The sequence below is a fragment of the Rhincodon typus genome, chromosome 31 (assembly GCF_021869965.1).
Source record: "Rhincodon typus isolate 14 chromosome 31, sRhiTyp1.1, whole genome shotgun sequence".
Lineage (NCBI taxonomy): Eukaryota > Metazoa > Chordata > Chondrichthyes > Orectolobiformes > Rhincodontidae > Rhincodon > Rhincodon typus.
This window is the reverse complement of record NC_063362.1, coordinates 9,773,735-9,798,746: the sequence shown is the minus strand read 5'-3', so window position 1 is coordinate 9,798,746 and position 25,012 is coordinate 9,773,735. Positions and strand designations below refer to the sequence as shown.

Here is a 25,012-nt window from a genome sequence, read left to right as displayed (position 1 = left end):
CTGTGTTCATCCAGCTCTATACCTTGTTATCTCAGGAACAGTATCCAATTTGTTCTCCCTGACCTGGCCAATTCTTTGCTTAACATTTTAGATGAGCTCTTGAAAAGTGAAACTTTAAGTAATAGATTGTCACACTACAACCAATGTAACAGCTGTAGGACTTTCCTCATTGGGAAAAAAAATTACACAGAAGGCATAGTGGATACTTTTGCCTTTATTAGCCAAGCATAGAGCTTAAAAGCAAGGAGGTTATGTTGGAACTGTAAGATGTTGGTTAGGCCATAATTAGAGTATTCTGTGCAGTTCTGGAATCTACATTGTAGGAGGGATGTGATTGCACTGGAGAGTGTAGAGGAGATTTACCAGGATAATGTCTTGGCTGGAGAGATTCAGTTATGAAGAGAGATTGAATAGATTGGGGTTGTTTTCCTCGGAACAGAGCAGACCTAGAGGGAACGTGATTGAGATGTGTAAAATTACGAGGGGAATAGACAGGGTAAATAGGAAGAAAAGTTTCCCCTTGGTGGAGGGACCAATGATTGGGTACTTCAGTAAGTATAGTGATCAGTACTGAGACCAGACGCAGTCTCATTATTGTCCTGTATAATTGAAGCATAACCTCCCTACCCTTGCATTCAATTCCCTCACAAGGAACCATAACATTCTATTAGCTTTCTGATTACTTGCTTTACTTTCATACTTCTATGATTCATGCACTAGGACACCCAGGACTCTCTACATTTCAGAGCTCTGCAACTTCTCACTATTTAGAAAATTACTTTTTTTTCAGTCTTTGGGCCAAAATGGACAATTTCACACGTTTCCACATTGTATTCCATCTATCAGATCTGTGTCAACTAATTCAACCTGTCCTTATCCCTTTGTAGCCTCCTTATGTCCTCTTCACATCTTATTTTCTGACCTTTCTTTGTGTCATCAATAAATGTAACTCCCAAACCTCCAATTCCTTCATCCAAATCATTCATATAAATTGTAAAGAGCTGAGGCTGCAGCACAGATCGCAGTGGCACACCACTCATGACATCCTGCCAGCCTAAAAAAGACTCATTTACTCCTACTCTCTGCTTCCTGTTAGCAGGTCAATCTTCTATCCATGTCAATATGTTATCCTCCAATACCCCAAACTTTATTTTCTGCAATAAACTTTGATATAGCACCTTATCAAACAATAGGACAATCTACCTGGACCATTGATTATTCCTGTCCGTATTTTTACTGACAACTTTCAGTCTTACATTTTAACTAGAGACTATTCATTATTACCTAATGAAAAGCGTTAGTTGCATCATTTCATCAGCTGACCTACAGAAAAGATTCTCTCCTATACCTTCATGGATGTGAGCATCACTGGCTAGGCCAGTATTTATTGTCTACCTCACACTGCCCTTGGGAAGATGTTAGTGAGCTGCTTTCTTGAAAGAGTGCAGTCCATTGATATGGGTAGCCTGACAGTGCTGTTAGGAACAGAGTTCCAGCATTATCCAGAGACAGTGAAGGATCACTGATATTGTTTGTGGTCACGATGGTGTGTGGTTTGTAGGAAGACTTAGAGGGCCAGGGACAGAGGGAGTGGAGATATAGCAAGGTTCAGTAACCAGGGCTCAGAGCTCTAGGGGACTTGTGCCACAGTGCTAGGGCCAAGGTGAAGCCAAGGCCCCAGGCAGCAACAGTTTTGTCCCTGCCCTACTTACAAAGGTTGGAGAAGAGCATGGGACTCAAATACACTGTCAAAGGAGTCTTAGCGAGTTGCTATACAGCATCTTTTAGATAGAATGCACTGCTGCCACTATATTTATCTGGCTGCTTCAGTTAAGTTTCTAGTCAATGCTAACCCCTAGGATGCTAATGGTATGGGATTTAGTGATGACGATACCTTGAAAGTCAAGGTGAAATAGCTAAATTCTCTCTTACTGGAGACGGACACTGTTTGGCACAAATGTTACCTGCCACCTACCAATTATTTTCTAACATTATCCTCAGCAAGACTTCTTTTCTTCCCCTTCTCTCCTGAGAGTGCCAACCTATCAACCATTTGTTACCATGTCTTTTTTAAGGAACATGCCGGATTAGTAAAGAAGTGTCACTAGGGGAGAGGCTGATAGCAACTGAAGTTGAAACCATCTTCCTGGGAAATGCAAAGGAGTTGTGGAACTTAATTGATTTGAGCAGAAATATAAAAATAAGTTGATTGAAGAAAAGCACTAAATGTAACAATTGCAGAAAAGATGAGACAAGAAAATGTATAAAGCTGCAATGTTTATGACAATTACTTACACAATAGGGACTTATTTTGCAACTCATTAAAAGAAACTGAAACTCATAGGACAGTTTTGAGTCACCATTAGTGAAGACATTTCACATAGATGAGCACAGGAGACAGGAAACTAAGAGGCAATCTCATTTCATTATGTTCCATGCACAAGCTTCCACTTGAGCTGAATTGAATTCTTGTGAGCTCACAGCGAAAATGGGCAGGAGCTTCATTTTAATATAAAACATGGTATTGTTGTAGTTTACTTCAATGTATTCAAGAAAATGTCAAGTGTTCAAGAAACATAAATAGCTTAAATAGTTTAATCATGTGTGATTTATCAAAACAGGGTAGCTAATTAAAATCAGCATCGGAGTTACAATTATTGTTTTGTAATATATTTACCAAAATATGGTGGGCAAGAATCAATTGCCCAAAAATTACAATATAATTTCAATTAAAACTCCAAAAAACAAAGACTTGTAAGAAAATGCAAGCTCCAAGTACACTTACTTTGAAAACATGATCCTGCCATACTTATTCATTATGCGTTCATTGTCCTTGAGGGAAGAGCAGAGGCCAAACTTGGTGGTTAGAACCTTATTGTTTGGGATCTGGTTTAACATCTGTTTACCTTTTAAAATGACAGAAATCAAAGACCCAAATATTATCCAACCTCAATGATATGACACCAATCCTCTAAATTTGTTAATGTATTTGGTTTTTATGTCCACATCTACTTGCCGTAATATTACAGAAATTTCACATAGTATCAACCTAATATACCAATGGCCTTCTGACATACCAGTGTTATTTTTACTAGTAACTCATGTATCAGGTAATCATAGAATCGACATTATTAAAACATTTACTGTCCAGAGCCTATCTACATCATGTTAATTTTGTCCATCACTTCAATTCTCACTGTTACACTCCAAAACCTTTAAATGAAATGTTCATCTTGTGTTTAAATCTCTTCAACCCCGAGGCTCCCGTCTAGAATTCTATCCACAACACTCTCTACCTTTGTTTTCCCCTGATCCTTCTTAGATCCAAATTTTTGTCTCCTTTTCATCATTTTAATAATATTCAACTCTTCTATTCCTCCTGTCAAAGTGCATAACCTCACATTTTCCCTTATTATATACCATCTTTCAAGTCTTCACTTACTCACTCAACCTGTTTATATCCTTCAGTAGATTCTTTATGTCATCCTTACTACTTGCCTTCCCACCTATTTTCGTGTCATCCGCAAATGTGGTGATATTACGTTCATCATCCAAGTCTTTAGCATATTATAAATAATTCCAGCCATAGCACTGGACCCTGTGGTACTCCATTAGTCACAGGTTGCCATTCTGAAAATGCCCCCTTTGTTGAAACACTTTCAAAGAGACATACAGCATAGAAACAGGGCATTCGGCCCACCATGCCTATGTTAACCGACAAACACCAAACTACACTAATCCTATTTACCTGTACTTTCTGTAGCATATTACGCTCAGGCATTTTAAGTGCTCATCCAGATGCGTCTTAAATATTGTGAGAGGACTTGCCTCCTCCAGCCTTTCAGACAGCACATTTCACATTTCTACCACCCTCTAGGTGAAAATTATTTTTCTCATAGCTTCTCTAAATGACTTGCTCCTCACCTTAAACTTACACCCTCTGTCTTCTATTAGTTATTCAATCCTCTATTCATGCTAATATACTACCCTAGACACCATGCTGTCTTACTTTATTAAGTAGCCTTATGTGCAGTTCCTCATTGAAAGTCATTTGGAATACATTACAGCTTTGGTTCCCTTTTATCTATTTTGATTCTTACGTTCTCAAAGAACCCTAATAAATTTGTCAGTAAGCTCTCCCCTTCATGGAGTCATGTTGACTCTGTTTGACCATATTAGCTATTTCTAAATGCTCTGTTAAATCCTTTGTAGTAATTTGGAGTGCCGGTGTTGGACTGGGGTGGACAAAGACAGAAGTCACACGACACCAAGGAATAGTTCAACAGGTTTATTTAAAATCACAAGCTTTCAGAGCACTGCTCCTTCGTCAGGTGAAATGGTGGGAATTCTGTGCCTGTGCACTTCACTTCACCGGACGAAGGAACAATGCTACGAAAGCTTGTGATTTTAAATAAATCCTTCGTAATGACATATTTAAAATTTTCCCAATGACAGATATTAAACTAATTGACCAATAGCTACCTGATTTTGTCTCCCTCCTATTTTGATTAAAAGGGTCACATTAGCAATTTCCCATCTCTCTGGAATTTTTCCAGAATCTAAAGATTCTTAGAAGATTACAACCACTGCAACAGTTATCTCCATAGTTACTTCCTTTAAAATCCTAGATGCAACCCATCAGGTTCCAGGGATTTATCTGCCCTTAGCCCCATTAGTTTCACTAGTACTTTTTTTGTCTAGTGATAATCATTGTGCGTATTTCCTCTAAATGGTTGCCATTGTTCCTCTTTTCAACTGTATTTCCTTCAAAACTCAGTTCCCAGTTGACTCCAGCCAAATCAAACACATACTATTACATTACTGAAGTCCTAAGGCCTTTGTATGGGATGACTTATTTATTTTATAATTATGACAGCTATGGATCTGGGCTACCTTGACAACCCTTTTTACCTTCGTGAAAGGATTGGTGGTTGGACGGTCTGTTAGCATCAGTCCATTTCAATAGGTAGTCTTGTCGGGTATTGTCCAATATTCGATTCCATCCTTTGCTCTCACAGAAGCTGACAATACTGTGTAAAAATGACAAAATGTAGTGTTTCTGTAGCTAACTTTTTAAATAGATAAGAGATTAACCAAAAATCCCATTCTCCTTGTACCCCTTCAAATCCCTCTCTCATCCCCAAGCTCTTTTTTTGTACTACATCCATTCAACTGATAAAAGCTACAAAGTTTTGTGCTATATTATTGATCAAATTTGTCCCACTACTTGGTTCACCCCCTACATAAGACTGAAGATTAAAGTTAATCATGAGCTTTCTGACTTTTGATGCATATGCATGTGGTTTTGCAAAGTTTTTATCATGATTACATTTTCTATATTTAGTTTAAATGTAATCCTTTTACAGGCCTGCAATTGTCTTTTCCACCAGGTAGGCAAACAAGTCAGGTAGAAAGGTAATTGAAACTTATATAATGACACCTTCCTGATATTTAGGAATTAGGCCTGAAAAAGTCGAGAATTCGTTTCTCTAATTTTCTGGCTGAATTTGCGAGAAGTCCATTTGGTTAAAAACATTCTTAAGCTCAAATTAACTTGGATGCTTATCATCTGAAGTGTTCATAGAATCTTAGAATCATACAGTAAGGTAAGAGGCCATTCTGTCAACATTGCCTGTACTAGCGCTCTGAAAGAGCTACCCAATTAGTTTCCTACCTTTATTCGTTCCACACAGCCTTGTAAAGATTTTCCTTTCCTAATGCCCTTTTGATAGTCACTACTGAATTTACTTCCACCCTCTCAATTTTGACATGGAATATGCTTTCTGAAACTTTACCCACTGAAATAACTCCATAAACGCCGCTATCCTGTCACCAGGTCACCCTTTATTTAACGTGGGAAATCCTTGACACTGGTCCAGCTCCCTTAGAGCCAGCTGTCAGAGTGAACAGGATGTCTGACACTCCTGTTTTTGTTGAACCAGATTAACAGCCCCAGTCAGAGAACCTGTATTCTATGAGGTCCACCTGGCTGACATAGTTACAATCACTACACCCAGCATCGATGTACAGCTTACAGTACTGTAATTGCTGGGTTTATCCCTCTCCCCTTTTTTAAAATGGTGTGTAACATTTGCAATATAACAATCCTCTGGCACCAACTCTGTATCTGAGGAAGATTGTAAGATTGCAGACAGAAATTCCACAATTTCCACCAGTGCATCTGTTACAATTCCAGACAAGAACCCCAAGTTTGGTGATGATGCAGTTATGAATCAGTAACTTTTTGTTTAAAGTAAATGAACTGTATCAATTCAACTTCCTTACTAATAGAATAAAGTCACGCGATTCCACAGGTTTGAATAACCAATCGTAAACTTTATTATACCAAGTAAAAAAAGTAAAATAGCTTACAATATCAATCTTATACTCCGAAATCCAAAATTAGCATGAGGTAAATATGAATTAATAAATAAATGGTGATCAAACACTGTACCCTCCAGATTAAATGGCAGATATGATCCAGACCAAAATCATGCATTTGTTAGCAACCCATTCAGACCTCACTAATCACTGCGAGTAAATCAATCTTGTTAATACTCAGTTTTCCACCAGAAGAATTTCTGCTCTTCACGCTCAAGGATTCTACTTCTGAATTCTCTCCAATGCTGCTCTAAAATGGAGTGTCTGAACATCTGTTCGCCACTTGCTGGTTTCATCCATTCTTTTAAGACATGGTTCTAAAACTGATTCACTGGTGAACTTCCAGTACTTCCTGAGCTCCTCAGAGCTTCTCTCAGCCCTACCTACATGCAGCCAGCACACAGATCACCTAACTGCCTGGACCCTCTTCCTGGCTTCTCTGCCAGCGATTTCCTCCCAGTGATCTCTGCTCTTCTGTATCATCATCTCCTCTTCTGTATTCTGGGTTATCGTTCTCTCTCAGGAATCCTGGATACTAACCCATTGCCTGTTCTTCTGGGTCCCTTCTTTGCAGGATCTAAACTGGGCCCCATGACGGCTGGTTCTGACACCAAACCAGAACACTCCTGATGGCCCAAATGGCTGGGCCCTTTTAATATTAAAAGTGAAAAAAAGAGGGGCAATGTTGACTGGAGTTTAGAAGAGTGGAAGGGGATCTCATTGAAAAGCATAAAGTTCTGACAGGGCAGGACAGAGTGGGTTCGAGGATGATGACTCTTCTGACCGGGAGGGATGGGGTGGCAGCTCAAGATACACAGCAGGCCATTTCAAACTGAGATGATGAGAAATTTCTTCACTCAGAGGGTGTTGAATGTGTAGAATTATTTACCACAAAAAGCTGTGGAGGCAATCTCACCGAATATACTTAAGAAAGAAATAGATTTTGAGAAGATAAAGGTATCAAGGGTATGGGATGAGATCTGGAACATAGCACTGAGATAGAGGCTCACTCATGGCCATGTTGAATGGTGGAGCAGGCTCAATGGGCTGAATGACTTGCTCTTGCCTCTATTTTCTATGGATTTGCGTTTCTCATACACTTGGCTGGAAATGCTGCCACATATTGCAGGTACTGTGGATCATAAGCCTCTGTCCTTATCTAAGAACCCATGCAGAGAATCAGGTAAATTACATTCATTGTATTCATATAGTACTTAGGCAAGGGAATCAAAGGTTTTTGGGGACTGATGCAGAAGTGGAATTCAAAAAACAAATATAATAAACAGAAATAATCTATAATTTTATTGAATGACAGAGCAGGCTAAAGGGGTCACATGGTCTACTTCTGCTCCTAATGTGTATCTTCATATTTAACACACCTACAATAACTGAGGGAAGTCTGGGTCCATTAAACTAAGTCAATTAACAACTCTCTATGTTAAATATCATTGTATTTCTTACATATGTTTCAGATGAATGACTTTACATACTGTTTTTCTGCACTTACCCCTCCATGTTACTGAGCAACAGTAATGTCTAATATGAATGGTATTATAGTTTGAGCAACAGGGAAGGAGAAAATTATTTTAGAGGTTGAAAGTTCTCCTATTCATAACAATTGACAGGAACCAACAATTTCTGGTTGACCAGCCAGTTATACCTTCACATTATACAAGTTAGTACATCAAAAAAGTTAATACACTAGTTGCATTTATACAACCTTTCTGCTAAAATACTCAGCACTCATGAAGATATTGCTGATGATGAATAAAAAAATGATTTCAATTTGTGTACCGCTTTTCACAGCATCAGGACATTCCAAGGTTTTCTCCAGCCACTGAACTACTTTTTGTAGGGTAATGTCAGAAATGTGGCAGTTAACTTGTCCAGAACAAGTTCCTACAAATAACAATGTGTTAATAATCAGAAAATCAGTTTGATGGTCCTGGTTAAAGGATAGATTTTGGCCAAGATTGTAGAGGTAACACCTTTGCTTTTCTTCAAAATAGTGTTATTTTGTACATTCACCTCAGAGGTCTGATGAGGCCGGGGTTTAAGGTCTCATCTAAAATGGCTCCCTCCACAGTACAACACTCGCTCAGTGCACCTGTATTGGCATTCTACATCGGTACCACCACAGCAACTTGTTCAATTGACCAGGTATTAGATATGACAGTAAGGATGAAGGTATTTGTGAATTTCTACAAATATGGGACCTCTAGCTTCAAGAAAAGGTGATAATATTCAATTGCATTCTACATATCAAATTTACACCAAGATTATTTGATAAAAACTGTCTCATACTCTAAATCCAATAGTGAACATTACAATAATTCTAGACTTGCTGTTTGAGTTTCAATGAACAAATACAGCATGGGTTTTCGCCATGGCAAAGAGGCTCTCCATTGTGAAAATAGTACACGTGCCCAGAAATCAGAAGCCGTACCTCTGATATAATCTGAAGGCTTCCATTAGTGGACAAGTACTTCGTGACTGATTTCACAACCATCCATTACCACAGTAAAGTACCTGTCATTTTGCAATTTGATTGACAGTTTTAAGTGGTTAAAGATATTTTGAAGTGGGACAATGCATTCCAAAGCTTGCTGTTACAAAAGATTATGCACTTGAATCAAATGCTTATTGCTTTAAGATATTATCTAGTTTGAGTAATATAAATGGTAATTGTTTTGGGTATTTTTCAATATTATGAAATCTGTAATAAACACTGATAACTTTATTTTCATCTCTGCATGAGTCCTGAGGTCTCACCATATTGAATACTGTGTGAGTGGGCATGGTAATTGTCAGAGTAAAGGGTGGGGACAGCAGACATAGACTGACAAGAGTTGGCACCAAGGTGTCATGGAGCTAAAAAAGGACCACAGAGAGTTGAGCAGTTGATATGGGATATTAGAGAGAATAGGATGGCATAGATGAGTCACAGGGACTATGTATGAGGGTGTGGGATGTGAAGGGTGGAGAGATGTTAATTATTTTATTGCTTCTTTTAAAGTGGGGAGGTGATGGCCTGGTGGTATAATCACTGAACTGTTAATCCAGAGACCCAGATAACGGTCTGGGGAACTGGGTTTGAATCCTGCCACGGCAGATGGTGGAATTTGAATTCAACAAAAATATCTGGAATTAAGGATCTAATGATGACCAAGAATCCATCGCTGATTGTTGTAAAAAAAACCATCAGTTCACTGATGTCCTTTAGGAAAGGAAGCTGCCATCCTTACCCGGTCCGGCCTATATGTGACTCCAGACTCAGAGCAATGTGGTTGATTCTGAACTGCCCTCTGGGCAATTAGGGATGGACAATAAATACTGCCTGGCCAGTGATGCCCTCATCCCGTTAATGAATAAAAAAAACTTGAAAACTGTACTATCTGCACCACCTGCCTCTTCATTCAGCAACCACCAACATTCATTCTGACCTCTTTTGGTCTGACTCGCAATTTTTGAGCCACTTATTCCAGGGTCAAGTTCACGGAGCTGGGAAATGTCTCAACTCTGTGCATCTGTGGCAAAAATTCAGGCCTTAAATATGTTCATATATTTATTCTGTTCCTTTGATGATTAGAATTGTTGTCATATAAGAACATTTACTCAAGCATGTCATCTATAACATGGGGAATATCCAGCCTACCTTGTGAGAAGTGTGCTTCAGGGAGAGAGATGAACTGCTAGAGATATGGAGCTTGACCTTGTTATAATATTAATGAAAATTCTGGTCCATATACTAAGCCCACTTAACCTGCGTCGATGTGGAGGTGCTGGTGTTGGGTTGGGATGGATGAGATCAGAAACCACACAACATCAGGTTAGAGTCCAACAGGTTTATTTGAAATCACAAGCTTTCCGAGTCTTACTCCTTCTTCAGGTGTTAGTGAGAGAGGAAGAAGGAGTAAGACTCGGAAAGCTTGTGTTTTCAAATAAACCTGTTGGACTATAACCTGGTGTCGTGTAATTTCTGACCTTAAACTACGTTGGCATATGAGGACAAAACTGGATTCTACTCAAGTTACAGACATACGATCCAGCCTATTATAAAATAAATGTACTATAGAGGTTGGTTTGTTAAAAGAAAGTTAAAAAGTTGAAATCAGATGAACTGATATCTATTGAACAACATCTATTGTAGTCAATCCACTCATCAATCCAGGGTTTGTTGATCTGTGTTTCAACGTATAATAAAACTCTATTTTGATACATACAGTGCAACTCCATTCGTGCCTCCAATGTAGTAGAAAGGGCCTTGTTCTTTACTCTCGTCTTGTTTCTTGCCATTAATCGACTTGTCTCCTGTTTTCTGATTAGCACTGCCAGTTCGCTTTCCACTTTCTGATGCCTCCGACTGTGTATTGGAAGGCCCTAATGTTTACCAGGAGGCAATTCAGAGAAATGAAGAGTAAAAGGTAAGTTACAAAGTTAGTAGGACCACTTTAATAATGAATTTCCATAATTTTTCACTCGTTAGTGCCTTTTGCAATATTTGCCCAAATCGTCCTTAAGCAATGGACCACATACTTGATCACAACAAATGAGCAGGGAGGGCATGGGCAGCCTACTGGCAGGAACATGAAGCTCTGTCGATTTCAACAATGCAGTAATGTGAGTCTTAGAAGGGAATGTTGATTTGTTTTATTAAACATAAGTATTCACAAGACATGGAAAGAGAGGACATAACTGTTGAAGCCTTACAGACTTTAAATCCTCATGAAGATCCCACCTTCTTGACCTCACCCCTTATCTCAGGCGTGGTGACCATCAGGTTAAATCACCATTGGTTGCCCCTCTCTAATGTGAAAGCAGCCCTATGGTTCTGTGGGATTAAAGTGACTATCACAGACTTGGGCTCCAGTTCCACACTATCTGATGTCACTACTACCTAGTGCTTTTTGCATGGTCAGTAGCTGTTCTTGGACTAATGGTATAATTAACTCTCTACTGTACAAATGACAGGGTCTCAGTTAAATAACATTCACTGACTCATCTCTGACATCCAAGCAGAGTGACTGCCTGCCGAGCAAGTGTGAAAGGACACCACAACAACAACATATATTTATATAGTGTCTTTAACGTAATAAATCATTCCCAAGACACAGCTGGGGACCTTTGGAAATAGTCCTCTGCACTCAGTGGGAAAAGGGCTCTGCAGCAGATCAGGGATTGGGAATTCCTGCCAACCTGGGCAACTGCAGATTCCTTGGGTAATCTGGCTAGGGAGTATTTTCAGCCCAGCTTCCCCTGAACAGAGAGGAGTTCTGAAAAAAAACTTAATACCAGAAGCAAATGCTGCATTCTGAAACGAACTCCCCACCCTACAGTTGAAAGATTAATCTTGGTGCAAATAACTGTTTTCAGAGTCTGAAGTAACTATTTCTCTTGGTTACTGTCCAGTTTTGTCAATCATAAGGAAATATGAGCAGGAACAAGCCATTCAGTCCTTCAAACATGTTAGTCAATTTAATTAGGTTATGGCTGACCTGCACCTTACCTCCTTAATTAAAACCCCTTTGTGGGCTTTTTCTTTGTATATTGTACTGGTCCTAAAAGTTATCACATTTAATGGTCTAGATGAGGGAGTTAAGTGTAATATCTCCATCTTTACAGATGACAGAGCTGGTTGGGAGAGCGAACTGTCAGGAGGATGCAGAGGTGCTTCACTATGATTTGAACAAGTTGAATCAGCAGTTAAATACATGGCAGATTGAATATAATGTGGATGAACGTGAAGTTATCCACTTTTGTGGCCAAAACAGGATGGCAGATTATTATCTGAATGGCGATAGATTGGGAAGGGAGAGGCACAACGAAGCTGGGTGTCTGTGCTCAACGCTTGCTGAACGTAAGCAGGCAGGTGCAGCAAGCAGTGAAGAAGGCAAATGGTGTGTTAGCCTTCAGAGTGAGAGCATTTGGGTACAGGATGAGTTGCTGCAACTGAACAGGGCCTTCCTTGTTGAGACCGTACCTGATATATTGCGTGCAGTTTTTTTCGTCTCCTTATCAGAGGAAAGATGTTCTGGTTATGGAGGGAGTGCAATGAAGCTTTACCAACTGATTCCTGGGATGACAGTACCGATGCGTGGAGAGAGATAGAATTAGTCAGGATTGTATTCGCTGGAGTTTAGAAGAATGAGGGCAATCTCATAGAAACCTATAAATTTCTAACAGGATAGACAGTGTAAACACAGGAATAACGTTCCCAATGATTTGGGAATCCAGAATCAGAGGTCACAGTCTAAGGATACAAGATAAGCCAATTAGGACTGAGATGAGGAGAAATTTCTTCACTTAGAGAGTGGTGATCGAGTGGAATTCTCCGTCACAGAAAGCAGATAAAGCCAAAACATCTAGTGTTTACAAGAAGGAGTTAGAGATAGATCTTAAGGTTAAAGGGATCAAAGGATGTGGGAGAAAGTAGGAACAGAGTATTGAGTTGGATGATCAGCCATGATCCTTTTGAATGGTGGAGCAGGCTCAAAGAGCCAAATAGCCTACTCCTGTTCTTATTTTCTACAGACACCCTGATAATAATAATAGTTCATGGACGAACACTTGGCTTCTCAACTGTCAGATTGTAATAGGGCTGGTTCTAACCTGATTTGATATGAGCATTCAAATTAGGAGCAGTAATGGCCTCTCAACCCCTACAGCATGCACTGTCATTTAATAAGATCATGGCTGATCCAACTACATCATATTCCCGCCTACTCATGCTGACCTTTGAGATCTTGCTTATCAAGAAACTACTTACCTCTGCGTTAGCTCAGGGGTCATGCAATCTATTTCCCTCAAACCACGGAAATTGTAATCCTTGGAAAAGTGCTGTGTGTTTCTTACAGGTATTTTGAAAGGGCTCCAATCAGAAGCTACTGTTCCAAATAACATCTTTCTTACTGCCAGCATTTACCAACTAACCACTAGTCATCCCACCACCTCCGACTCTACACCAAATCATGAGAGTTTGTTTCCTTAAATGATAGAAGTTACCCAAACAAACAAGCTTGTTTCCACAGCATTGCCAGAAAAGCTAAATAGACAGAGCCACAACAAAGCAAACTCAAGGACGCGCAACGTGTCAAAAATGGATATCAGCCTAAATTTTGGGGCCTAATGAAAGAAACAGGAGCAGCAATACATTAAAATCAATGAGCCTAGCTCAAAGGTCACAGCAGCTGTTATTATAAAATAACAATAAAATCAAAGGGGCCCTACTGAAGTCAAAAGCCATGACTGTGTAGATTTCAGTGTTTAAACAGTCATTGGAAGTCCCAGATGGAATTCCTAAAAATACTTTTCAGGGATTTACTATTTCAAGTAATGGGCACCTTCAGTGATTTTATTCCATTGAAGAAATGCTGCCAAAATCTATGAAGCTCACACAGTTTGAATAAACCATCAGATCACACTTTTGGAGTCTGCTGACTAGTCACAAAACATGCCTGAAGACATCGGCTAGGGTAACAAAATTCCCTTCCTTACCCTAAAGAAGAGTAAGTAAAGAAAAGCAACAGGATATATGTTTGAATGCGTGAAATATTCTTATACATTTAATTAGTTTACCTGTTTAAAGAAATGAGAGGTCTAATTATATAGTGCCTTTCATGTCTTCAGTGCATTACAAGGCCAATGAAGATCTTTTGAAGTGTAGTCAGTATTATACTGTTTTTATCATCAATAGTATATTACTCATTCTAAAACAAAATCCAAAACAAGTATTTAACGGTGATTCAGACAGAAGATATTTGTTGGATATCAACAGCTGTGATGGTGAATGTAGGTTGCAGCAGTAGGGAGATCCCCAGTCATTGAGGTTTCTTTGACGCTGGAAGTGGATCTACCTTTTGTCAAGGACCGTGTCTCTCATGATGTGTGACATTAACATATAACCCACACAAGGCAGCTCCTGGAGGAGTTATACCACCACACTCGCAAAATCAGTGATGGTCAATTATACTCATTAGTGAGTGATTGCCAACAATTACAGTTTCATATGGAATTTTTTCATGTGTATGGTGAAAACACAGGGTCAAAGAAGGATTAAAAGAAAGTAGCTTAAAATTGCACAAATGATGCATGTATGATTACTTCTGTGGTACATTTTCAAAGACTCCACCTTTTTATAAAAAGTCTAACTTGCAAAGCACTGTTTCAAACTTCAGAGCAGCCCTATACTTGATCCATACATAAAGTGTGTCTAAAATAATGTGTGACTAAATTCTTTTAAAAGACTTCAGCAAAATGAAATTGTATTCACATCAATTGCTACACAACAGTAAATACTACACTTTTTGATGATGAGAAGCACCTTAATAGCAGCTATTATGTGTGAAATACTCACAAAGCTCCAATTCACTACACAACAGAAATATAGAAACATGGAAAACAGGAGCATGAATAGGCCATTCAGCCCATTGAATGTGATCTGCCATTCAATACAATGCTGTTACAATAATGTAATGGGATCTCCAGCAGCAGGTGACGATGGTGGTAGGGGGCACTGAGCAAGGGAGCTGAGCAGTTTGCCAGGACCTCCACCAGCAGGTGGTGACAGTGAGGGAGAGCAGCTGGAGCAGCCGTTTGGACTTTCACTGGAAAAAATATGGTTTTTCATGGAAGGAGGGATGATGGGAAGGAGGGGAGCAGATAAACAAAGGATTCCACATCCCAGTAACCCGTAGACTCTGTTCCATCTGCACACTGGAAATTGTTCTTTGTCATTCCTTAATTTCCCTTCCTGTTTGATGCCAATGAAATAAAGAATCCATGCGTCATGATATTTGTACCTTCTGTAGGTATTCAAATCTCATGTCACAATAAGCATGAAATGATAAAGACCACTCAGCCCATCAAACCACCTAGGCGCCATCCTTACTCGTACACATTTACCTTCTTTTGCACCTTCGCATAGAAGGCCTATAAACTCCAGAATGTGGCAGTTACTGCTGTAAAGGTTATGCATTTTGGTAGGAAGAATAGAGGCATATGTTATTTTCTAAACAGGGAAAGGCTTCAGAAATCTGAAGCACAAAGGGTTTTAAAAGTTGTAGTTCAGGATCCTCTTCAAGTGGACGTGCAGGTTCAGTTAGCAGTTAGGAAGGTAAGTGCAATGTTAGCATTCAGTTCAATTGGGTTAGAATACAACAGCAGGGATGTACTGCTGAAGCTGTTTAAGGCTTTGGTCAGACCAATATTGTGAGCAATGTTGGGCCCCATACAGAGGAAGTGGTACAGGCAGGTACAATTACAACATTTAAAAGACATTTGGTACATGAATACAGAAGATTTAGAGGGATATGTGCCAAACATGGGCAAGTAGGATTAGTTCAGTTTAGGAATACTAGTCGGCATGAATGAGTTGTGCCGAAGGATCTGTTTCCATTATGTATGATTCTATATATAAGGAAGGATGTGCCAGCTGTGGAGGGTGTCCAGAGGAAGTTTACAAGCATGATCCCAAGAATGAAGGGCTTGTCATTTGAGGAACAGTTGAGGGCTTTGGGTCTGTACTCTATAGAGTTTAGAAGGATGAGGATGCATATCCTTGAAATTTACAGAATACTGAAATGCCTGGATAGAGCGGATGTGGAGAAGATGTTTCCACGAGTAGCAGAGACTAGGACCCAAAGGCACAGCCTCAGATTAAAGGCATGACCCTTTAGGACTGAGACGAGGAGGAATTTCTTCAGCCAGAGGGTGGTGAATCTGTGAAACGCATTACTGCAGAAGGCTGTGGAGGCCATGTCATTGAGTGTATTTAAGACAGAGATAGATAGGTTATTGATTAGTAAGGAAATCAAGTGTTACAGGGAGAAGATAGAAGGGGGTTGAGAAACATTATCCATCATGATTGAATGGTGAAGCAGACTCAATGGGCCAACTAGATGAATTCTGCTCCTATATCCTTTGGTCTTATGGTCTAAATGGTGGTGGGTTTGGTCTCCAGCATTGATCCTATGCTGCGCTGGAAGTCTTCCACATCAGGCACATTCCACGTTTCACATGATGGTTAAATCAGAAGTTGGGTGCAGAAACACAGAGCTCTGGACAGAGCAGGTAAAAAGCAGCTACATGACAATCCAATTGTTTTTATCCAATATCACCAGCATTCATCTTGTTCCATGCTCAGCATTAACATAAATCTATTTTTGTAATCATCGATTCTACTTCGGATGAGATATTCCAACAGTACTTTTTATACTTAGTGTGGCAGACATGTTAATTTTATTCTCATTACTCAATTTTCTGTGCAATATTCCTACAGTCAGACAAACTCTTAAAAATTTCCTTGGACATAAGAAAATATAAAGCAAGGGAAATGTCAATCAGCTCTTTTAAAGCATTTCTTTCACAGGTCATAGTCAATCTACCCTATGATCGTTCCTCATTGTCAGCAAGATTTGGATTAGTTTGTCCCCTACAGCATTTGTCTCCTTGGAGCAGCAGCTCTGTCACTCTGGAAGACATGCCTCCAGATTTGTTCATGCATCTTTTACACTGAATCATCAACTTAGTGTAATGGTTAAGTCAATGCTATGGTATCATCTCTAGGTAAAAATAATTATTATTTCTCCAGAGTACTGCCCAGATGAAGGTATACAGTTACCTGCAGGTTATGCTGTTTTGTTGCTTTCTGGGATTGGAATTTGGAACATGAATCAATCAACCGAAGGCATCAGAAGTCAGAGGTACTAGGAGATGATGAAGCATACATGGCACTGTGGAGTAAAGTGGGTTAACTATACCTTCATTTTGAGAGAAACTACTGAGCAAGTGTGTAAAGAGTTATCTCACAACATCAGATCACATGGAACTGTGTGTGGGGTTCCAGGGATGTTCTCTTCTACCATCTCCTGGGAATAATTATGGTCAACAAAGTCTGCTATTGTGATGATGGATCAGAACCCTTCAGTATTTATAGTCATTCTATACCTTTAATCCCACAATGTGTTCTTTTAAAAAGATGATTACTGCAGAAAAGAAACATTGTGGATATAAATTCAGTGATTGCATATGAAGCCCATGGGAAGGGGCAGCTCTAAGTTTCAGACCAGGAAAAACTTAAGAAGAGATAGCAACGGGGCTAAAAACACCTCCTGTCCAGGAATAAATAAAGAAACAAGGTTAAAAATTGATTGCAGCACTAGTCAGTGTGTATGTGTGTTATTGGCCAGATGTCCTGCTGTGGGAACAAGGGTACTGTGAGGACCACAACTTTGAGGACAGCTGCTGTAAGTACTCCTGCACTGCAGGTAGACCAAAGGGAATAATTTCTGTCTCACTTTGAATGGTAGAATTCAATCACTATTAAAAGGAATCAGAGCACCAGAAGCCGGTGCTTGGTGGTCCAATTCAATAGTGGCCACAACGTTACTTTATTTGCTCTTGGTAAACCATCGGAAGACTCATCGTATATGGAGTCACACAGTTATATAACACTCATCGTATATGGAGTCACACAGTTATATAACACTCATTGTATATGGAGTCATACAGTTATGTAACATGGAAACAGACCCTCGGTCCAACCAGTCCATGTCCACTATGTTGCCAAGCTAAACGAGTCCTACTTGCCTGCATGTGACCCATATCCATCCAAACCTTTCCTATTAACTTACCTATCCAAATGTCTTTTAAATGTTGTAACCATACCTGCATCCACCACTTCCTCTGCCAGTTCATTCCACATACGAACCATTTCATTTTTTTAAAATCGCCTCCTATTTCTGCTCTGTTTTGCATATGTGTTGTGTTACTATTTTGTATTTAGTCATTAATAAACTCATTTTTTTTGTTAACTCAACAATGCCTGGTTAAATTGGCTTGTTTTGAAACATAAGCTCATTTGAGTCTGGAAGAAAGATATTAGTGAGGGATCCTTTTCAAATTGACCTTGTTGTGACCAACAAGTGGGTGAAAAACCAAGGGGAGGAAATTCATCTCTCCTCACCTGACAGCTTAAAGATTTATGCTGTCCCATCTAGAACTACATCAAACTGTTAACGTTCATTCATCTATATGCAGATCTGATTTAACTACAGCCACAGAGAGCAACCAAACATTTTTCAACCAACAAGAGGTTTGGGGATATGGGGCAAAAGGAGGAGGAGAAGGAGGAACATTTCAGGCTTGGGTCAAGAGGAGTCCCTTCTGTATCCAAAACCCTAAGTTGCAGAATATACTTTCTAAACCTGTCTGCATCTCCTTTTCACCTAAATACATTCCTTAACACTTATCTTTGACCAAACATTTGATCAGCTATCTTTAGAACTCTTTATGTGGCCGGATGTCAAGTTTTGTTTGACAATGCTCCTGCGAAGCACCTTGGGAAATTTAACATGTTAATGATGCTATATATTTGCATATTTTTGTTTTGGGCAGGTCTATACCTGTGAATAGTGCATGGTTGTAACAATACAGTGAGCATTAAAATGTTGAGTTGGAGAGCACAAGTCTTTTTTTTCCTAAATGTAACACTTCCTGGTGAGACCAATGTGAAAATGCAAGATATTGCATAGGTGCATCTGCTGTGAAGATGATACACCTCCAAATGAAGATGGGATTGAAGAGGTAATGCAAATTGAACAGAAATCGTTGATAGTCTTCTAATAATATGGCAGCAAACTCCAAATGTATCTTGGAAAGCTATTTAATGATAGCATAAATGAGAAATATCTGGTTATTGAAATTGGGTCCTGCCTCATAATAACATGTCCAGTCCAGTTAGTACAGAATTACAAGTTAGTCTACAATTGAAAATGTTTACTTATGCCACTTAAGTGACTTTGCCTCTCTGTGATTAATTGAAAATTATAGTGAATAGATGCCTAAATGCCTTTGTGATATAACAGCAAATTAACATGTCAGAAACGGTTGCAATGAAATCAGCATCAGCTGGTTTTGTTTTTCTGCTAATTTTCGCCCTATTCTTAACTGTACAGACTGACTCTGCACTAGCGTATAGCTCAATGGGCTCTTGTCACACCACCCTGACATATCAGACAACTGGTCATCTCTGAGCTTCAATGGTGAGTGTTGGCAATGAGTGTAGTCTATGGAATCTGATCTACTCCCCAGCAGCTACACATATACAAACACACAGACACAGCAACAACTACTTACATTGATATAACATCTTTAGAGCAGTAAAAAATCCAAAGTGCTTCACACAAGGCTTATTAAACAAAATTTGAGACCAAGCCACATAAAATATGAGATCAGATGACCAACTGTTTGGTTAAAGAGGTAGTTTTTAATGGAATGCTTTACACGTGGACAAAGAGAAATAGTGAGACAGAAAGGTTGTGAAAAGGAATACCAGATTCAAGACTTTGGAACAAAAGGCATTACTACCATTGGTATAGTGATTAAATCTTTGGGTGCTTAGAAGACCAGAATTGGAGCACTTGAAATATACAGAGGGTTGTAGAGTTGGAGGAGATTGCAGAGAGAGGGAGGGGTGAGGCCATGGAGAGATTTGAAAACAGGGACAAAAATGTTAAAATTAAGGAGTGGCTTGATCAAAAGTTCATATAAGTCAGCAAGCAGTTGTGATGAGCCATTGGGACCCTGGGACTATGGACACAGGTAGCAAAGTTTGGATGACCACTGTCATATGGAGGATGGAAGATGGGGAACCAGCCAGGAGCATGTTCGAGTAGCCAAGTCTGGAGGTTATAAAGGCATCAATTATGGTTTCAGCAGCAGAATAACTGAGATAGGGGTGATTCTGGCCAGTCATTAAAGTGGAAATAGGCATAGACATGGCAAGAATGTATAGTCAGAAGCTCATCCCAATGTTGTGAACAATCTAGCTTGGCCTCAGACAGTTGAGATAGGGCTAGTACCAAGGAAATGGAGTTGTTGTGAGAACCTAAGACAATATATTTGATCTTCCCAATACTTGTTGCAGTAATTATGACTCTTCAAATATCTGATGTCAAACAGTCTGACAGTTTAGGGACAGTGGAAGGGTCAAGAGCTATGTTCCCACGCATGTTTTGTTTTTCTCTGCGGCAGGGACTACTGAAACTAAGCTTTAATGCTGGGAATGACATCAGCATGCCAGTTGGTGCACGCAGATTCTCACTGTGACTGCTCGGCCGCACAACTTACAGCAAATGTTGGTCAAGAGATATAGTGGTTGAGCTGAGTATCAACAGGGTATATGTGAAAGTAATATGACATTTTCAGAGGATGTTGCTGTGGGTGGATGGGGACAATGTTCCCTCAAAGCTACGCAGCTGCACATGCACGCTGTCATTCTGATGTCCCAAGTACAGCCATTGGCATTGGCATTGACTTCCAATTCTGGATGTTGCTGCTGCACATCCTGCACAGCCAGTAAAAAAAAAAACTTTGAGGGAACATTGGCCACTCCCACAGTATGGGAGAGCTGGAGGGGTCATTGCAGCATAGTTAGGAAAAGGAAAATTGACACATATTTTCTGTTCCTATTCTAGAGGCCAAAAGCAAGCTTTAACGTTGTGACTAAGATAAATGAAGTCATCTTTGACTGGACTTAGAAACTAGTATCTTCTTATTCTACATGGATCATTTCTACACCTTCAGCATGATCACCAACGCAGGAAACACGCAAATGCAAACTGGTGGGTGAATGTTTGGGTTTGTTGGCTGTTGTTGTTTAGACCTTATAACTCCAAAATATCATCTGTGCTACACAATATACACGCACACAGCCACACACTTGTGACATTGGCATTAGCATGCATGCAGTGACTGCCATATGGTTGTAAACAAAGAAGCAAATTATGACACCAAACCACAATGTGCTAGATTAACCCCAGCAATGTCAAATTGGAGCTCAACGTTCCACCCAACGTCCCCTCTCAACTTCACCAAACATAATAGGAGTGATCAGTCCATTGACACTATTTCAGAAAAGCATCAATGATTTTGAAGCTAGTGCTGGTTTCAGCAATGGGTAGCTCAAAAATGGCCAGCACCATTTCCTCCATGGTGACCAGGATAAGCCGGTGCAGCTGTCCCCCTCCAGTTAACTCCTATTGGCTTCAATTTAGCGCCACCTTGTCCTGCAAACAAGATGGAAGTATGCCAGTCAGTATCTTGCTATCTATTTGGCTCATGTAATTGTCACGGTCAAATAGTTGGCAATGTATTCAAGCCCTGAGGCTTGCAGCAACATTCAGTGTATGAATGTGAGGTGGGGTGAATTGAGCTGTGTCTCTGCGATTAGTAGTGATATTGGTAGGATGTGGCATTTGAAGATGCAATAACTGATCTAGATCATTTATCATTGAACTTCTTGCAGCGAGCATTCAGCTCCTGGGACCTTGAAACTTGACACTGACTTTCATAGCTGTCTGCTCCTATCTTACTACTTTTCTGGAGGACCACCTGCAAAAAACCCACCCAATGCAAATACAATTTAGACCCAATTTTGCTTGAAGTCCAGCATAGTCTTTAATTCTGACAGTTCACAAATTATTTAAACATCATACTTTATCTTATTTTTCTCATCATTTTATATACTGGAGTACAAGAGTAATCATTTTGGAACATCCTATTCATTTGATTGAATGTAAGAGAGGATTTTAAAGCCTGGATATTCTACAGAGTTTCCTTTACACCAGCAGAAGTGGGGAATGGAAATTTTGGCTATTATATGATTAACAGTGGATCCCATCCCAAATTATAATGACAGTATCAAGTTAAGTCACTAATGCTGGTGAAGGTACGTTAGCAATGCTACCCAGGGTACCGCTGCAGTATCTATCCCAATCAATACTTGTAAGGTAGACTTGTGTAAAAGTCACGATAGCTGAGCACTGCCTAGATAAGGATAAAATCAAAATAGCATAAATCTTTGACACCGAAATCATAGAAGCATAGAGTTTTACAGAAGAAGGCCATTTAGCCCACCATGTCCATATCAGTTCCTGAAAGAGCTACCTAAGTAGTCCCATTCTCCAGCTCAATATTTGTGGTCCTCTAATTTCATCACTTTGAAATATTTATCCATCTCTCATTTGAAATCTCCTCTGAATCCGCCTCCACCACTCTCCCAGGCAGCACATTCCAAATTGTAACAACTTTCTGAGTAAATAAGTTTCTTGTCATTCCACTCCCAGCTGCCTTGCTGACAATCTTGAAATTGTGACCTCTAGTTACTGACATACCAACTCGTGGAAACAGAATATCTTTCCTTACCCTGTCAAAATTTTGAACACCTCAATAAGGTTTCCCCTCAATCTTCTCCAGTCCAAGGAGAATAAGCCCAATTTCTCTAATCTTTCTTTGTATCTAAAGTGCCTCATCCCTGGAAAATAGTGCGGGCACTATTACAATTGTCATAGACAACTTCAATATGCAGGTGGACAGGGAAAATCAGGTTAGTAGCAGATCCCAACAAAATGATTTTGTAGAATGCCTACATGATGGTCTTTTGGAACAGTCAGTGGTAGATCCCACAAGGGAACAGGCATTTCGGGGTTTGGTGATGTGTAATGAGGCGGACTTGATCGGGGAGCCTAAAGTGAAGGAACCCCGACAGGGCTGTGACCAGAACGTGATGGATTTCACCCTGCAGTTTGAGAGGGAGAAGTTTAAATCAGATGTAACTGTATTACATTTGAGTCAAGGTAAGTACAAAGACATGAGGGAGGAGCTGGCAACAGTTGATTCGAAAGGGAGCTGTGACAATCCAATGGCTTTAAGAGGTGTATTTTGTCCTGGTTTGTTTTGAGAGGTTTTCAGCAATAGCTGTCTCTTCCAGGCCAATAAAGTAAACAGCTTGTGAGGCCTTTTTAAAAGTTGGAACAACAGAAGCAGCATAAATGGGTACAGTCAGGCTCCCGCAGACCCAGGATTTTAGTTTGGCTTTCAGTAGTTGTTGGGGTTTTTGAAGCTGGTTGTGGAAGCTGCCATACCTCTGTCTCTACCAGAGTTTCTCTTGGTGTTCGTTTCTCCTGGACTAGAGGTACTTCGCATGCAAGATAATCTATTTTACTGAATTTGCCTTTGCCAAGTTTGTGTTTACGGGATGTTATTATATTGTAACAGTCAGTATTTACTAGTTAATTCTAGTTAACTATAATTCTGTTAAGTTTTCCAGAAGAGTTAAAGTTTTATCAATTCTTCTTTCTTTTGCTTGTATTTTAACTGTAGGGTAGGAATGAAAGCTGTTTTCTTAAAGCCAGGTGGTGTAACCAATTGAATTACATCTGGAACACTTGCCCTTAAATAAGATAAAAGTTAGAGTCTAGGCAATCATGAATCCCTACAGTGTGGAAAGAGGCCAATCGACCCAACAAGTCCACACCACCCCTCCAAACAGCATCCCACCCCCTAACCCTGCATTTCCCATGGCTAATCCACCTAACTCACACAGCCCTAGACATTACAGGCAATTAGCATGGCCAAACTGCCTACCCTGCACATTTTTGGACTGTGGGAGGAAACCCATGCAGACACGGGGAGAATATGCACACTCCAACCAGACAGTCGCCCAAGGGTGGAATTGAACCCTAGTCCCTGGTGCTGTGAGGCAGCAGTGCTAACCACTGAGCCACCGTGCCACTGGGATTTGGTCTGATCCATAACAGGACTTTAAAGGGCAATTCAGAAGGGGCATCAGAAATTCATCTGAAGGGAGAAGAAACATACTAAGGGCAGGATGAGGTAACCATGGCTGATAAGGGAAGTCAGAGACAGCATAAAAGCCAAAGAAAAAGCATAGAATGTGATGAAGATTAGTGGAAAATCAGAGGACTGGGAAGCCATTAAAAACCAGCAGAGGACAACTAAAAAGCAAGAAAGAAGGAGGAGGTGAAATATAAGGGTAAGCTAGCTAGTAATAGAAAAGAAGATTACAAGAGTTTTTCTCGGTATATAAAAGGTAAGAGAGAGGCAAGAGGGAACATTGGGCCACTGGAAAATGAGGCTGATGAAGTAGTAAAGGGGGAACAAAGAACTGGTAGAGGAACTGAATAGATACTTTGCATCAGTTTTCATGGTGAAAATCAGAATGTCAAAAGAGTCAGGCCAGAGGTGAGTGTAGTGGCCATCAGAGAGGAGAAGGTGCTGGGGAAGCTGAGAGTTCTGAAGCTGAATAAATCACCCAGACCAGATGGACAGCACCCCAGAGTTCTGAAGGAAATGGCAGAGGGGATTGTGGAGGTATTGGTGATGATCTTCCAGGAATCACTGGAGTCAGGAACAGTCCCAGAGGACTGGAAAATGACTAATTTAACACCACTGTTGAAGAAGGGAGGGAGGCAAAGGGAGGAAATTATAGGCCAGTTAGGATAGCCATTGGTCGTTGGTAATATTTTACAGTCCTTTATAAAAGAGTAGATTGAGGAGTACTTGGAAGTATGTGGTAAAATAGGACTGAGTCAACATGGTTTTATGAACGGGAGGTCACGCCTGACAAATCTGTTAGAATTCTTTGAAGAGGTTTCGAGCAAATTCAAATTAGGAGAGCCAGTGCAGGTGATTTCCAGAAGGCTTTGACAAGGTTCCACGCAGGAGGCTACTAAATATGATAAGAGCGCATGCTGTTAGGGGACAAGGTACTGGCATGGATAGAGGATTGACTGACTGACAGAAAGGGATTAGCAGGAATATCAAGGGTTAT

At 40.0% G+C, this 25,012-nt stretch overlaps 1 protein-coding gene across 1 annotated transcript in view; it reads right to left on the bottom strand.

The window, feature by feature from the left end:
• The window catches only part of LOC109926557 (protein polyglycylase TTLL10-like), a 112,663-nt gene that overhangs the window by 30,024 nt on the left and 57,627 nt on the right, over nucleotides 1-25,012 (bottom strand). The window contains exons 6-8 of the mRNA XM_048614870.1: nucleotides 10,605-10,761; nucleotides 4,912-5,030; nucleotides 2,786-2,906 (exon numbers count right to left, since the gene is read on the bottom strand). Coding sequence (XP_048470827.1) covers nucleotides 2,786-2,906; nucleotides 4,912-5,030; nucleotides 10,605-10,761 — 397 coding nt within the window. The remainder of the gene's footprint in view (nucleotides 1-2,785; nucleotides 2,907-4,911; nucleotides 5,031-10,604; nucleotides 10,762-25,012) is intronic.